Genomic DNA, 17,520 nt, shown 5'->3' with positions numbered 1-17,520 from the left:
CCGCCGTCATAGCTCTTTTTTCTTAGGCTACCACCATCATAGCTCTGGCCTGCCCTGCATCTGCTCATCTCAGTGTCATTTGGCTTCTTTAAAGACTACCAAGGGCTTAGCAAACATTTGTGAAGCAACTTGATACCAGTTCTTCTAGATTTTCCCAGTTTTTTTCAACTTTGCTAGTACTGAGTTTGACAGTAGTTTTTAAGTAAGCACCTTGCCTCCAAGGCATGGAGCCTGGGGCCAATGACCTTTTTCCACAGTCACATTTCATCTCTATACACTGAAACCCACAGGCTCTAGTGGCAGAACAGGATTGGGAATGACACAGTTGGTAGGCATTCAGCTGCAGTGAACTTGAAACCAAGAGGAGCATAGGCACCCAAACAGGCCACATTCCTGGGTACTGAAAGCACTGGTCATCTCACCAGGTAGCTGTTTCACTGGACCCTGTTACAGTGTCTGCCCTACACGCATGTGCATGGATGGTGAATCTCCAAGAGGGGTTCAAGAACCTGTTTCCCTAACCTTATGACCCCAGAATCCATTTTCATTCCCACAGAACACCTTGCTGAGCTCACGGTCCATAGAATGTCTTGAGAAACACTGACCTGCAGCTGCTTCTTCAAAAAATGGTTTTCTGTCAGTCTCAAATCAAGTTTCTCTTTGTCCTGTAGGCTCCTGGGGAAACAGACGGGTCTGGCTCCTGATACTCCATACCTGGACCCCTGCTTACCCCTAGACATTAAAGATGAAATCCAGCAAAATGGACAGACCATGTACCTCCGGGGAACAGGAGACTTTGACCTATGTCGAGAGACCATCCAGCCTTTCATGAATAAAACGAATGAGACACAGACTTCCCTCAACGGTGTCTACCAGCCCCCAATTCACTTCCAAAACAGTGAATTCTATGGCTTTTCGGAGTTCTACTATTGCACTGAAGATGTGTTACGAATGGGGGGGGATTACAATGCTGCTACGTTTACTAAAGCTGCAAAGGTAACCTTCAAAGACATCCTCTTCCTCCGCATGCTTTTGAGAGACTCATGTGGACAGTGGCAGCTTATGTCCCTCCTGCACTTTGAGAGGCCTGAGTCAAGAGAAGGGGAGGGTGGGATGGAAGGATGTAAGGCAGCCTGCTGGGGACCCTGTTCCCTTGGTTGAACAAGAGATGCAGTCCCAGTAGGAGTGAGAAGTCCACTGACTTCTGCCCACCACTCCATGAGCCGCTCTGAGCATCAGTGGCTTCCAGGTGACAGACTTGTGTACTTCGAGGAGATAATGTAGCCATGATCTGGCCACTCCCAGCAGCCTTTCTGTCGCTTAGCTGTCAGGACCCCTGTTCTCTTGCTGGCTCCTCCCTTTCTGATGGTGGCTTAGGCTCTTTCAAGGGTTCCCCACCTTTATACCCCTTAACCCTGGGTGATCCCTAACAGCCACCTTTGGCCCTTGGACCTTCAGGCTCTTTGATGGTCTCATCCATGCTCATGAGTTGCTGCCACTGCCTGTCAAGAAGAGGCTCCAGGCCTGACCCCTGCCTAGATTTCATGACCCAAAACAGACCCACCATTTTCTCTCTGTTCCCTCATTCTGTGATGCTGTCTGGGTTAATGGCATCCCTGACCATCTAGTCCACCTCCCAGAACTCGAGTTCTAGGCTTCTCCCTGCCATCCATTCCAGCCTCGCCACACACGCCCCACAATCAGTCAACAAGCACATTACTTCATGCATATCCTTCCCTGCTTTGCATCCTGCTCTCACTGCCCTAGTGAGGCCTGTGGCTGTCACCTGCAGGAACCTCCCAGTCGATCTTCTTGCCTCTGGTGTCCCTCCACCGTTCATGCCTCATGCCGCTCCCAGAGAGTTCTGTCCAAGACGCAAGTGCTGGCTCCTCTCCTTTTTACAGTCTTTAGTAGCTTCCTTCATACCAGGATAAATTGCAGATGCTTTTGGATGTCTGCCCCTCTCGGGGGCCTCCTCTCTCCACCCGGCATGCCCTTACTCTCATCACTGCAGACAGCTCTTAGTTTCCCGGGCAGCTAAGCTACTTGCCCTCTTGTCTTCATTCACGGTGTTTGCTCTGCCCTAAATGCCTGTCCTTGCCTCTCACCCCAGACCGAGTGTTGTTCTGTGTCCCCTTTCGCACGCTTCACCATGTCTCAGAGCCTCCGTTTCTTCATCCTTGAAATAGAGGTTGGAGTCCTAGCCATGCCAAGGAATGGCTTTAAGTATTGTGTTCAGAAAAGGCACTTAGTGCTCCATAACTGTTAGCTATCAATATTATTACAAATAACCTCAGGAAAAGATGGCATGTCTTTCCCTTCTAAATGCGGGCCTTTTGGAATCCTGTTGGTGTTCCCAGAGCCTTGCACTGTGGTGCCACAGAAACAGGTACCCACTCTGCCCTAGCTAAAGTACCACTTCACTGTTCCAAAAGTTTGCCTGGCACAGGCAATCACACAGGGGGAAATGTAAGCAGTGTTGAAGAGGTTGGTTATGGGCAGTGAAATTCTCTGTCACAAAAACTTCAGCGGCATTTTAAGACGGAACATGCACTCATCAGTGTCTGCTGGAAGCTTGTGCATCTTGTCTTCCCGTTATATATAGAAATTAAGTTTGTATTGCCTGATTGGAAGTATCTGTTGGTTAGAAATATGAATCTGGTAAACCCTTTTGAAAATGAAGAAACTGTTTCACCTTACCGATGATTTATTTGGGGTGAAATTTCTTCCAGGATTATTGTGCAACAAAGTGGTCGATCTTGCGGGAACGCTTTGACCGCGGACTCTACGCTTCCCATGCCGACCTCCACCGGCTGAAGTAAGCAGTGGGTGGCTGAACCACACGCTTTCCAGAAACCATGCTTCAGTGTTGGCCCCTGTCTTGCCACACCCTGACTCCAACCTACTTTTGCATCCTCATTGATCCCGGTTTCTCCTCTTGTACCCTGGGCTCCTTTCAAATGGGACAGCAGATACTTGTGTGCAAACGTATCTGACAGTTTTATTCAGTTTTGCTATTCCTTCCATCTAGAGTTCCCCTGTTCACCCCCTGCTTTGTTGAAGTCCTGGCCAGACCTGAGAGTCAGGTCAGATGCTGACCTTGTCGAGTCTCCCTCTGCCCATTCAAGCAGACTCCATCCCTCTCTCAGTGTCCAGAGGACACAATATGTCTCCCTAGTGGCATTTATCAGGTTCTGCCTTATTTCATAATTATTTGTTGCTTTTTAAGATCCTGTCCTCATAAGTCATTAAAGTGATATGTGGTATCTTATTACTTGCTATTATATCTCATTACTGACTTAGCCCAGCACTTTGCAATAAGTAAGCCTCTGATATTTAGAATCCTACACTATCAGAGCTGAAAAGGACCCTTCTGCCTTCTCATTTTATAATAAAGAAACTGAGGTCCAAAGAAGTTGGAACTTGCTCAGTATTTATCAGAAAGTAAATGAGGGAATGCCTGAGGAGAAAAAATCTGTCATGGCAAGGTGTGAAATCCTACTGAGACCAAGTTCCATGCACTTAGTGATTCTGGTAGGTGAACTCTTTGGGTTGTGGGACAAGGGGTACAAACCAAGTCCGTCAACTAGAAGTGCACACAGTTGGTTTGTCTGCTCGGAGCGCCAGCCTAGTGAGGCCTCAGCACCCACCGTGGTGGCGGGGGAAGGCCGTCCCAGCGAACGGGTTGTGGTGACAAGTAAGTGAATCCCACTTAGGTTTGTGCTTGGTGTTTCTAGGTATCAGTGCTTCAAGTCGGCTTGGATGTTTGAAGTGTTTCACAGGGGCTTTTCGTTTCCTGTCAACTATAAAAATTTAAAGACAGCCTTACAAGTTTATGACAAGGAGGTTCAGTGGACGCTCGGAGCAATCCTTTACAGGACCCGTTTTTTACCATTAAGGTATGGCTGCGAATCTGGTAACAAGAATCAAACAAAACAGGCTTTTCTGCATTATGATAGCGCATGGCAGCTGGGGCTGGCGGGTGTTTGGGGAGCATGCTGGCTGCGGGCAGGACCGCAGACTGGAGTTTGACTTTGGTCTGCCACACCTGTGCTTCCTTCCCACCCACCGTCCCATCACATGCAGCACAGAAGTGTTTGGTTATATCAAGCATCTTTCCCCAACCCCTGCACAGAAGGGATAATGCTGGGGCTCTTCATCTTTATGGTTTCAGACTCCTCAAAATACTGCTCCTAAGATATGTAAATAAATAACAGGGTATAGAGGAAACTGCCGTATTGAAATATATTTATCAAAATATTACAGAAGACATATCTGTGGTACAGTAATATGTGTTCTGGCAGCAGAGCTAGTACTTCCCGTAATTCCCGTACAGTGACGTGTATCGACATTTTGAGGTGTTTGCAAACTACCACAGTGTGGTCTAAGAGCTCTCCGAGTGTCGCCACGATCCAAGTTCAAGTTCTACAGACACTGCCGTAGTTTGTTATCTGCATTCATGGCCAATGGAAATGCCAGTCAGAGACCGGCAAGTGAAGACAGACATTTTCCCGCTCCCCTTCACAGATCTGGTGCCCGCTGACCCCGGGGCACTGATAAACAAGAAATGCACTTCTTGGGGGATCCCCCTGCTTCTTCCAGTGGAGCATGTGCCAGCAGTCCGTTCTCTGGGCTGCCTGCAGACATTGTGGGTGGTGGGTATTACTGCTCACAGACGGGGGCCCTCATTCCACAGTGGCTCCTGTATGTCAGGGAAACTGTCACCGTTTAAAATTCTGGGTTTTATTTCCCAAATGACAGTGACGGTAACTGCTGCGGATGTACAAATGCGCTCTCACGCGTTCTCTTGTTACTGCTTACAATCACCCTCTTTTAGGCCACGTTGGCCTACCTTTCGGAGGTGAGGAAACCGAGTCCCAGAGACCCCGCACCTGTTCCATCACGTGGCTTGGCCTGGTCAGTCCCAGTCTCGCTTACGTGTGGTGTTTGCTTTTGTTTCCACGCGGGCAGGGACATCCAGCAGGAGACCTTCCGGGCCAGTCACGCTCACTGGCGGGGCTTCTCCTTCGTCTACAATCACTACCTGTTCTCAGGCTGCTTCCTGGTGGTCGTGCTCTCCATCCTCCTGTACCTGCTGCGGCTGCGGCGCATTCACCGGCGGACGCCCCGCAGCGCCTCGACCGCTGCCCTCTGGCTGGAGGAAGGCCTCCCGTCCCAGAAGATTGCTGGCGCCCTGTGAAGGTGGTTCGAGAGCCCTGGAAGACTTTCTGAAGGAAAAGCCATTTTTGCCTCAGGGTTTCTCCTCTTTATTCTCACTTGGTTTTGTTTCTCCTTTGCCCTTTTGTTCCTTGAAACAGAAACTGAAATCCATTGTTTGTAAGCTCCACTGTTTTGTCTACAGCTTTAAATTGAGGAGCAGGGAAAAGGGAAAATCACTTCATTCTTGCTGCACAGGATAGCAACCTGAGATTTTCTGTTTTTCTTTGAGGTGTGTTACATTTGAAACATGCACTTGGATAGTGAAGGGAATGGCAAAGCTGTTCTCCATCAGAGAAGGTAGTGCTGACGGTTGATGCTTTCTCCAAACAGAACCCAATGGGCTGAATCATAGTCCTCTTTTTGTCTATCTCAAAAGCTCTGACCTACACAGGGTGATGCATTGTATTTATTGTTCAGGTCTGTCCCTGTATAGTTTCTTCATAGTCTTAAAAAATCAAAACCATTTACATCCAAGATATAGGCACCAGGAGGTACTATTTTTAAAACCAATAGTCCTGGAAGATGTGAAATAATGCCTAGAGCAGTGTGTTTGTGTGTGTGTGTGTGTGTGTGTGTGCGTGCGTGTGTGTGTGTGTAAGAGAGAAAGAATGTGTGTGAGAGAATATGTGTGAATGTGTGTGAGAGAAACCATGTGAGATAATATGTGTGTGAGACAATGTGTGCGAGTGTGTGAGAGAGAAATGATAGAGGATGAGAGAATGCAGTAGTCTTTCTTTTAAAAAACACACACTTTAGAATTTATTGTTTCAATTATTTTTATGTAGAAAAATCCCCATTACCATGGTCTTTCCTGACACAGATAATGACTTTCTTAGTCCCACCTTTCAGCAGCCCTAGAATAGTATGTCTTTGAGTGAGTTGGAAAATCCATCAAGTTTCACCAGTGTTGAGGTCATTAGAACTGGAGCTAGTGTCTACCCACAGGCAGACACATCACTGTTTCTTAGTGGTACACTTTTGCTGATTTAATGGCACTCCAGTTTCTTCCGATTCAAGTTGGTGTCCCCCCTCCTTCATGAAAAATGATCTCAGCGGTTTTATCTTGGAGACCCCATACTTAGCTTGACCGGTTGTCTTTATTACTGTCATAGTTGACGCTATGGCGGTAGTTCCACTGTAAATCCAGACTAAGAGAAGGCTCTGGCTTTAATACAAGAAATAAACTCCCAATTTGAGAAAACAGGTTCAATATCTTAAACAAAAACTGAAAGAGAGCAACTAGATTGGCTTACGTGAGATTAGTTGTTTTTCACCTGTTCGTTTAGTTTAGAGGCTTTGGGAATTCTCATACCTAGATTTTTCAGACAAAGTTCTTTTTGTGAGTGTGTATGTATATACGTATGCTATTTCTTAATCCCAGAACAGTTAAACTGGCCTGGTTGGTAGCAAATGTGTATTTTGAGAACCAAGAGCTTCTTCTCCTGACATCATTTGTTAGAGAAAGGTTTCAGATCCTGAAGACTTTATTTAACTTAAAAAACAAAAAAAATTGGACTTTTATTTTGTTTATTAACTATTTAAAATGGCATATATCATAAGTATATTGATGACTTGAAAAGATCACAAATACAGAAAAGAGAGCAAATTCTCTTACTGTGCTCTTCAAAATGAATATTCTAACAGTGAGAAAGTTATTGTTAGACTCTTTGTCTCACGGATACCCAGAAGGTTGGAGGAGCTCCGTGGTGGCACAGCCTGTCGTGTCAGAGAGGAGGGAGGTCAATGTCCCTGTGGGAGATCTGGCTTCCGAAACCTGCAGCTCTTGAAGTGCTTGGTCCCTGGTAAATACTGTTCCTTATCAAGACCCAGCCTCAGACAAGCTGTTTTAGGTATCCCTAGAAGTAGAGTGAGCTGGTGTGTTTCCTCTTGACTTGCCAGATGGGGTTTGTTCTGTAGACTCTGGGTGGCATCAGTGGTGAAGAGGAAGTGTGTTCACACTTGAGCTTTTCTACCACCAACCATTGGCGGTAGTAAGTAACCTGGAAATGAAACTCCTCAGACACCTGGAGTATGTGATCTTGCCTTTAAAACAAGGCAAGGATTAGCCAGCCCAGGCCCAGATTTAAATGGACCTTAATTAAGGCTTCCCACCATAAGTTGCCACCTTGTAAATAAAGGGTGCCATTTGGGCCCTGTCAGTACCATTCGGGGAGCAGAATCAAGACAAATGGGAGTTTTGCTTTATGCATGCTCTAAGGATCCCTCAGCAAGGACCTACCTACCTCACTGTCTAAAAGAAATCCCCAAATCAGGGTTCTGAGGCCCAAACAGCCTTATGCTTTACACAGTGAAGTGCCCGTGTTCCCCTGCCAAAGAACTCCCTGGAGCCAGGACTTGGCAAACTTATGGGCCACAGGGAAAATCTAGAAGAGCCTTGAGCTGCAAATGGTTTTTCAGTTTTGAAAGGGTGGTTAAAGGAAAAAAGTGGGGGTAGAGGGGGATAGAATAATGCAGCAGAGACTGTATGTGACCTGTAGAGCCTAAATATTTACTAAATGTCCCTTTATGGACAGATGTCCCTTTAAAATGTTCACTGACCCCTGCACGAACAACCCCATTCAAGAAAGGATGTGCATTGGCATTCTCTCTTAATTCAGGAGGCTAGTTGCCATTTGTGGAAATGGAAAGATGGACAAGAGAAGAGAACAGACTTAAATGTTAAGATATTTGAGTGTGCACCAGAATTCCACTTCTTCATCTTTCCCTCTAGATTGTTTTCAAGATCCGTTTTCTCATAAGCCAGCAAACAGGCCCTTCCCCCACAGACTGAAAAAGTGCTATTCCAGCGGGCTCACTGCACGGTGCTGAGAAGCCTGCGGTCTCGAGAGGACTGCACAGGGGTCTTTCTGATGCCAGGCAGGGCCAGGCTGCGAGGCAGGCCCGGGAGGAGCTTAATTCAGGAGAGTAATTCACATCAGTTAAGGGCTGGCCAAGAAGGCAGGGAACTCGGAATACTTGGAATAGGAAGCAAAAGAAGTTGGACTGGTAGAAACTTGCTAAGAGCCTTGTGGAAGAAAACTACTCTGTGTTGAGCTTTGTTGGAAGCACTATGGGAAATGCCGTTGTCCCCTCCTCATACCGTGCAATGCTTCTTTCTAAACCTTCCGAGGATGCTAGTAAAGATTTTATAGTCCATTGAAGGACATCACAGCAAAAGTACAAGCATACCCATTTATACCAATGCTTTTTGCATATTTTCACCCTAAACTGCTGGCCATAGGCCTGGGGGTAAGCTGGAGAGGCTGCAGGCTGCTAGGCCTGGGCCCCCAGGAGGCTGGGAAGGCCGCTTGTTCACCACTCATTGTCCACACCTGCGTGTCCAGGTAGGCAAATTCTAGACTGACAGGTATTTAAATTTTAAATATCAGGCCTGCATAGTTTTCCTTAGAAGACGCATGTATCACTTACAACTTGGAAAGGCAAATGTGTTTTCTGAGCTTTAAAAAAAAAAAAATCAGCTTTAGGATTTTGTGTGGTTATGTGCAATGCAGCAAAACTACCTACATGTAAATTATTTTATTTATTTCTACTTCCGTGTTTCATTTTTTATGATACTGATTTTCCTGTTCAGTAATGAATGATGTGACCAACCCAGGAGAATTCTTTGTTTGGTTACTGAGATGATACTTTACAGTTAGGAATTACAAACACTGAGGGAGAACTTTTAAACATTTTGTTTGTTTGTTTTTTAATTTAAGTGATGTTTTCTGTTCAAGGTAAGAATACATCTTTGGGGTGTTGTGGTGTCGTATCATTTTCCGTGTTCGGCCACCTCACGTTGCCACACTTAACACACAGATGGGTGTTGAGAACCAATGAGATGAAAGCTCAGCCACTGGCCCATAGGGTCTTGGTTTCTTATGACTGACATGGATTTTTCTCCAATGTTCGAATCTTGTTACCTGTTAGAAAGCTTAGTTGAACTTGAATCTAAATTCAGTAAAATAAATCGCCCGAGTCTGACTGAACACTTCGCATTTGCCGTATTTATGTGCGTGTAACAAAGCCCTGCTGTCTGGATTCTGGAGGGAGGGTTCTGTGCGTCCTGCAGCCCCAAAGCCCAGCAGTTCCCAAGGACAAGCATTTCCTGCCATGTCATATCCACCCAGGCGTCAACAATAAAAGCCATTCTGAGGCAACTCTTCACAGGATTATCATTTTAAGATACCTGTGAACGATGAACATAGCCCAAAAAACTGGAATTAACCAATTTTTTGTGCATGTTTTCTCACAAATAGTTTAAATTAAAATACTAACTTGATATTACATGATTCTGCAGTTAGATCTAGGCTTAAAGTCATCGGCTCATTTCCAGAGAAATGTGAATCTCACTATTGTTACTAGTAGCTATTAAAAACTACAGCTTTTTTTCAGCAACTTGAGAATATATAAAATAGAGATTTCCCCTGGGATGGGGGCGAGGTGGGCCTGAGACATAAGCCAAAAAACGGATGATAGAGACAGATGGAGAAGGAAGGCACCCGCTGTTAGCAACAAAAAGAAGAGCCTAGGAAAGACGTCCCGGGAGGGCTGAAGGACTAACAGAGCAAAACGGGAGTGCGGGGTGAGCACAGAGGCCCGGGGCTTGGAGGGCAGGAGGAATGGGATGACCGTGTTGAGAGAGAACTGACTTCAGTGATTTCTGAGGTAATATGGTGAATGCAGGTCTTTGAGCCTGAGGGTAAATACACGAAATACTGAAGGCATCTAACCATGTCCAAATTTTACTCCACTTGATTGAAGAGAAGTAAATACATTTCCGACGGCTGCCCATGTTACCGGGGCCGAAAGGCAGTGGCTTGGGATTTTTGTTCCTTATCTGTTTTGCATTTGTCCCACGAGTCTGGAATGCACTGGTGGCTCTTCTTCTTCTTTTTTTTCAAGATCCTGAAATGCTAATGGTTTGCACAGGTTTTGGCGCTCACACTGGTCTGGAAGCAGAGACACAAACGTCATCTCTATCAGAGTCAGGCTGAGGGTCACCAGAGGACAAAGGAGTGTCCTTTTCTCCCAGAGGCCTACATGGCAGATGGGGCTGTTTGCCTGCAGCACCAGTGCCTGCATGAAACCAAATACCTTGAGGTGTCCCCCCAGCCCCACCTTGTCTGGGAGCCCGATGGCTCCGGTAACAAAAGGAGAGTTGACCTGTCAAGGCATTTTCCTTTGTTCTTAACAAGCCATTCGTTCCTCCTGCCTGGTGCAGGGTTGCCTCTATCTCTGAATGCGTCCATTAAGCGGGACTAAGCCATGCCACAGCCCAGACGGGGCCCGCTTCGGCCTCCTACCTTTGCCCTTCGAGCTTGATCCTGGTTGGCAGGTGAATTACCTCTGGGCTCCAGACTTCACGGCCACTTGACTGTTTCTGTCAACAGCCTGCTGCATGTGAGAGACCCAAAGAAGCAGCCTAAACAAGAAAACCCAGCCTTCAGAGGGATCTCTGCCCTGAGAAAAATACCAAAGTCTCCTCACAGAACATAATGGTGACGGCCACAAAAGACAGGCATCTTGTCTAAATACGTATAAACAACTAAATGGAGGAGAAAGGGGGCTTTTTTTTTTTTCCTCCTGAAAAAAAAGGGAAGGGGGAAGAGTTGGTCTGTGGCCAGGTCATCGGAAGACAAAGAGCGCCCTCCTCCTTCCAGGTGTGGAACTAACTCTTTCCCCGTATTTTTTCTGGAAAGTACCCAGGCCAGCCCTTCTCACCGTTCTCACAGGCTTTTAATTGGTAGTTTTGATTCCACCTCTCACCTTTTTTTGGCCTCCATGGTAATCAGGGTTTGGCGTGGGCAATTTCGGAAAGAGGAATCATGCCTTTTTTTGCCAGTGATTTCACAGCTTCCAATCCAGGAACTACGCCCGCACTTTGTCCTAAAATTCCAGCTTTTCCACCCGGCACAAGCTTTATTACCTAGATCTGAGATTCAAAAAGACAGACACGTAAATATTTAATGGGCTCTACTTAGCCTTGTGAAGTTTTTTATTCTGGTCATGGCAGCATAAGAGGACTTTCTGGAATTTCCTGGCCTTTCTCCATTCTGTTCCAATTACATGCTTAAATCACTTTCAGCCTTCGGGGACCCTGTGTCTGTCCACCCTGAAGCCCCTTGCACGTGGGTTATGATGTGCTCACTTCCTGAGTTTGTATATTTATAACTAAGCTGGTGAAGGAATACTTTGTAGCATATAGTTCTTCCTAAATATTTGTCCTAATCAAAATCTGGTTTCTTTGTCACACCACCACTTTAGGTTCCTAGGGTTTCCGAAGCGGATCTTTTTACACATCTCTCATTCTCCATCATCGGCTTTCTTCTTTTGGGATTGCCAAGCTTTGTGCCCTTTTAGCGTGATGAGCGGGGGACACAGCCTCCAGGCCCCTCAGCAGCAGCCCCCCAGCCCCGCTTCCTCCTCTCACTGAGTGAAGTTCACTCAGGCAGGGAGCAGTGCATTTTAGAGCTCTGTTTAGAAAAACTTGGGAAAATCAAGTGGCTTCCTTTCTTCTTAACGCACTCAGTCCTGAGAAAAGGAGAAGGAAACCCGGAATAAGGTAGAAACGAGAGCGGCAAAGTAAGATGGATGTTTCCCAAAGGCAGCTTAGAGGAAATGATTTCTGTGTATTGGTTTTATTCTAAACATAACTTCAGAATTTTTTTTTACTCTAAATTATCCTTAAAAGCCAGTCACTTTTTAACAGCCTCCCCGCCCACACACACACATCCTATAGCACCAAATGTAAGGGAGAAAGGATGAATAAGGCAATACCAGAAGAGGGTGCCTGGGTGGTTCAGCCGGTTAAGCTATAAGTCATGATCTCAGGATCCTGGGGTTGAGCTTGCTCAGCGGGGAGTCTGCTGCTCCCTCTGCCTGCTGCTCCCCTGCCCATGGTCTCCCTCTCAGGCTCTCCCTCTCAGGCTCTTGCTCTCTCTCAAATAAAAATCTTTAAAGAAAAGAAAGAAAGAAACAGCAGAAGTAAGGATTTCTGTTCAACAGCTACCATAGTCAAAGTGAATAGACAGACCGAGCAGGTATTTGCAGTGACTACAATGGACAAGGGACTAATACATATTTACAAGGTTTCTTGCAAATCAACAAGGAAAAAGAAGTCAGAAGAAAAATGGGCTATGCTCCAGCCCCCCTGACCTTAGGACCATCAGTAACTTGCTGCCCCAAGAAAGCCCACCAGCTACCTACTTAAAACTGACCTTTCTTCCTCTCCCCAGCACTTTCCAGCCTCCTTACCCTGCTTTCCCCGCCCCCCACTGCCCCTAGTACCACCTTCCAGCATATTCTACATCATGTTCATTGTGAAGCTCTCTACTAGAATGTAATCCATGGGGACAGAGGGCTTCTGTGTTCATCTCTGTGTTCTATCCTAGCGCCTGGCCCAGGATCTGATACACCGTAAAGGCTCAATAAATATTTGTGGAAAGAAAGAAAAAAAGATCCTTGTGGGAGGGGGGAACTGTGGGCTGAGAACTGAGGAATATACTTACCTCCACCTTCTGCCACTGGGACGTGAGGCAGGAAGCAGGGCTCAGTCTCCTTCCTTTATTAGGAAGAAACTCCTTGCTGTACAGAATCATTCCAATGGCATAAGAGTGGTCTACGATGTGCCCAACAGGATGTTTAGACACTTTATTAATTTACGTGATCCTGAAGACAACATCATGAGAAGGGGCATTTACGATGCTCATTGTACGGCGGAGAAACTCACGTGGGGAAGTTAGGTAACTTGACTGTAGCTACACAGCTAGTAACACGGGATTGGCCACCAGGCAGCCTGGCTACCCCAGAGCTACACTGGCCAGTATGGCACATGAAATGTGGCCAGTCCTAGTTGAGTCCTAATTGAGATGGGCTATACATGCAAAATATACACCAGATTTCAAAGACTTAGCACACAGAATTCCATAAAATATCTCAATTTTTTTTTATTGGTTACCTAAGACATGATAGTATTTTTGCTGTATCAAGTTAAATAAGAGATTACTGCCACCTATTTTTACTTTTTCATGGGGACAACTAGAAACTTAAGTGACTTGTGTACTTGTGTTTCTATTGGACCGCACTGGTCTAGGCACTTCTCAAAGCACGGTCCCAGGACCAGTGGCATCAAAATCACAGAAGCCTGATAGATGGGCTGGTCTCAGATCTCCTGAACCAGTTTCTCTATTTGCAAGGTCCCCAGGTCGTTCGTAATGCACAGTGAAGGTGGAGAAATGCTGTTCTAGACAAGGAGTCAGCAAAAATTTTCACCAAAGGGCCAGGTAGTAAATACTTTAGCTTTGCAGACCACCTGATTTCGGGCCAAAAATTACTTCACTGCTTTTGTAGTGTGAAATGTTTCATAGACCATACCTAAATGAGTGGGTGTGACTTTCTGCCAATAAAATTTTTTTCCTTCACAAAAAGCAGGAGTGGGCCAATTCTTCCCACCGGCTGTAGATTTCCAGCTCCTACTCTAGACCCTACACTATGGTGGGGCTAATTTTAAGAAAACATATCCTGCCTCCAAGATCCCATTCTCTGCCTTTCATTTCCTTCCAGACTTCTCTCGGAAGTTAGAGACCCTGATTTCTGTTTCCTACTGGACGTTACTTAGGTGTCTCAAGGGATCTTGAAACTCACGTTCAGATAGGCACCCCTCCTCCCGTCACACCTCCTCTCTATGCACCAGCTGGTAACTCAGACCAGAAACCTGGAAACATTCTAGATGATTTCTTACCATGTTCTCTCCATCAAATCAGTAACAAGTATCAAGTATCTCTACCAATCAAGTATCAGATCCACCATTTTCCTTGGATATGTTTCAAGGTGCAGCTTCAGCCAGCCTATCTGGAGAGTTTTCCCTGAGAACCGGACCAGGACCCTGAGTGGTGGGGCAGCACTTGGTCAGGGACCGACTCTGGCCACAGACCAACTACGGAAAGAAATGTCGCCACCTAGTGGCTGCTCTAACTCCCATGCTCTCTTGCTCCGTGCGAGAACCTGAACCGCCCTACTGATGAAACAATGTGTCCTTTGCAAAATAATCCCAACCTAGGAGTTACTCACGTTATCCGTGGAAACCCAGAAATGCTGTGTAAATTGTACGAGGTGATAGAGACAGTGAATATGACAGTGTCCAGGCCCCCATCTTCACATGGCCTTCTTTTCTGGATTTCTTCTGTGTCTTTCTATCTCTTTTTACAAGGACAATCATCATTTAGGACCTGTCCTAATCCAGTACAATCTCATTTTTAGTCCGTTCCATCAGCCGATCCTGATTTCCCAACAAGATCAGATTCACAGGTCCTGGTGTTAGGACGTCATCCAATCTTTTTGGGGAACAGAACTTAACCCACAACAACGGTGGTGGGGGGTCATTTACTAAGCATCTTCTAGAAAGAAATGGTTCTTGAGATGACATGGTTAATAGGACAAATGTAGGGAATCCAGTGAGAGAAATGAGCAAATTCACTATGGCAGAAGGTTTTAACATTTTTCCTTGTTATTAATAGATCAAGCAGCAAAAATCAGTTTACCGCCCTTGAATAACATGCCAAGCAAACCTAAAACATGAACGTTTATAGAACACACACTTTTCAAGCCTATATGGAACACTTATAGAATTTAAGCTTAGCAAATTTTGTGCAATTCATTTCACACTGGCCATGTTTTCTGACCACGATATCTTTGTGTCAGAAATTACTAACAAAAGATAATTTTTAAACTCTTAATAGTTGAAAAATTAAAACATTTCTAGGCAATCTGTATACCAAAGAAGAAACCATATCCAGAATTAGAGAATAATTAGAACTGACCATTAATGAAATACATCTGAAAACTTGCTGGGTGTGGCTAATGTTCTCTTAGTAAGAACATTTGTAGCCTTAAAATGTATACAATTAGAAAGACACACATAATAAAATTTAAGAAAATTAAGTAGAAAAAGGGATAACAATGAGAAAATAAGGTAAAACAAACAATAAGCGTGCAAATAGATCAGGAAAGCCAGAAGTTCATGCTTTGAAAAGACTGATACAATGAACAAATTTATGGCAAAATTGTTCAAGAAAAAAAGAGAAGGCACAAATAAACAGTTTTATGATAAACGAGAGCTATAACTACAAATAAAACATTAAAACGAAAAGAGAAGATTATGACTATATTAATGCCACTATGTTTAAAACTTGGATGAAACGAACAAAATCCCATAAAATTATGACTTTTCCAAAACTGATTTAAGAAGAAATAAAGAATCTAGATAGACCTACATTCATAAAAGAATGGATTAGTAATTTGAAATCTTCTCACTGGGTCCAGTACTTTCATAGGAAAATTCTACCAATATTCAAAGAACAGATAATTCCTGTCTTTTGCAAACTTTTCCAGATAATATGAAATAGAGGAAACACTCCCCAGTTCCTTCCGTGAAGCTAGCCTAATGCTAAAACTAGAAGAGGACAGGAGGAAAAGGAAAAACCAAGAAACGTGGTTCTGTAATTCCAATACCTTAATTAAAGTCAAAGATCATATCAATATGTGATAAAATTCAATGTATCTGTAATAAAAAAAAATCTTCAGACAAACAGGAAACAGAAGGGAGCTCCCTGACCCTGTTAAAAGTTATGCGCCCCAGCCTGCAGGCAGCCTGATTTGTAATGGTAAAAAGTTACACTGTTCTCTCTACAATCAGAAACAAAACTGTGATTCCCACTATAGCCACCTCTATTCAGCCTCTTACTGAATGACCAGGTCTGTTCATGAGGCCAAAGAAAACAAACAAAATTTTAAGAACAGAAAAGGAAGAAACAAAAGCATCGTTTTTCACAAATAATATGCTTGCCTACATGGATCCTAATAAAAGAGTATTTATTGGAATTAGTAAGAGAGCTAGCAAGGTTTTAATATCCAAAGAGCAATTGTATTTCTATACATTGGCGACAGAATTGGGAAATATAATTTAGAGGCGCCTGGGTGGCTCAGTTGGGTAAGTGTCTGCCTTTGGCTCAGGTCATGATCTTGGGGTCCCGGGACTGAGTCCCACATGGGGCTCCTTGGTCCATGGGGAGCCTACTTCTCCCTCTGCACTCTCCCTCTCCCTCCTTCAAATAAATAAATAAAATACTTTTTAAAAAAGACTGTCCCTTTGCTCCTCCCCTCTGTGCGCTCACATGTGTGTAAGAATGCGTTCCCTCTCACTTGCTCGCTCTCTCTCTCTTAAATAAATAAACCTTTTAAAAACTGGGTGTACATTGCAGGATATATAGCTGACATTCCTGAGCTTTTGTGATGTAACCAGACATAGTTCTATACTCCTCTTTATGTGCATAACCTCGTTTAATCCCTACAACAATCCCACAAAGCGAGAGTTCTTACTCTCTCCCCTTATTTCACATAAGGAATGAAAGTCAAGTCCAGCAGTTTGGTAAAGCACACAGCTCAGGTGAAACTAGGATTCCAGCCTACGCAATGTCTCCCTAGCAAACAACCCTAAACACAGAATTGCTTGTGATCACAAAAATGGAGTCATCTGAATGTCCTTCCCCAGTGCAATGAGTGGTCGAAAAAATCACGAAACCTCCGTGCTACAAAATATTACAGTTCTTAAAAGGAGTGAGTGGGGTCTAAATGTATTATTTAGACCTTAGAAGGTTGCCTTTGATACACCTTTTAAGTAGATGAGCAATTTTCTGGTAATTCATATGTTATTAAATGATTTCAAAAATATATTTTCTATTTTTATGTATTTGAATAACAGATTAAACAGTGAAGTTATTAATATCAATATTTGGAGCTATATTTGTTACAAGTATCTTCTGGTTTGTGACTTATATTCTCACTTTCTTAAAGTTGTGTTTTGATGGACAGGAGTTCTTAATTTTAACACAATGAAATGTATCAATTATTTTTATGGTTTCTGCTTGCGGTTTCCAGTTTAAGAAATTCTTTCTCACCCCAAGGTTAGAAGGGTACTCCCCTTTACTGTCTTCTAAATTTTTTAACCTTTGACTTTGACATTTATGTTATTAATACCCTAGGATTGCTCTTGTGCATGGTGATAACTGGGAATCTGATTCCGTTCCTTTCCTGTATCTTAGATAACTACATTTTCCAGCCACACTCGTTCAATAGTTCCCTTTCCCTCAGTCATCTGCCTTGACTCTTGTCGCAAATCAAAAACCTATACATGCGTGGGATTGTTTGCAGCCTCTCCATTCTGTTTCCTTGCCAACTGGCCTACTCCATGCCAATACCGCCAATTCCTTAATAAATGTCCTTTACATTACGGTACATTTT

The 17,520-nt window shown here is 44.3% G+C and overlaps 1 protein-coding gene across 2 annotated transcripts in view; it reads left to right on the top strand.

Annotated features, from left to right (window-relative positions):
• The window catches only part of ENTPD4 (ectonucleoside triphosphate diphosphohydrolase 4), a 37,472-nt gene extending 28,263 nt beyond the window's left edge, over nucleotides 1-9,209 (top strand). For both annotated transcript variants that reach the window (XM_032332176.1, XM_032332175.1), the window contains exons 10-13: nucleotides 672-996; nucleotides 2,733-2,818; nucleotides 3,738-3,899; nucleotides 4,972-9,209. In XM_032332176.1, the coding sequence (XP_032188067.1) occupies nucleotides 672-996; nucleotides 2,733-2,818; nucleotides 3,738-3,899; nucleotides 4,972-5,200 (802 nt within the window). In that variant the 3' untranslated portion in view covers nucleotides 5,201-9,209. The remainder of the gene's footprint in view (nucleotides 1-671; nucleotides 997-2,732; nucleotides 2,819-3,737; nucleotides 3,900-4,971) is intronic.
• Nucleotides 9,210-17,520: the final 8,311 nt, after the last annotated feature.

The sequence above is a fragment of the Mustela erminea genome, chromosome 2 (assembly GCF_009829155.1).
Source record: "Mustela erminea isolate mMusErm1 chromosome 2, mMusErm1.Pri, whole genome shotgun sequence".
Classification (NCBI taxonomy): Eukaryota; Metazoa; Chordata; class Mammalia; order Carnivora; family Mustelidae; genus Mustela; species Mustela erminea.
The sequence above is the reverse complement of the archived record's forward strand: the minus strand, read 5'-3'. Positions and strand labels throughout refer to the sequence as shown.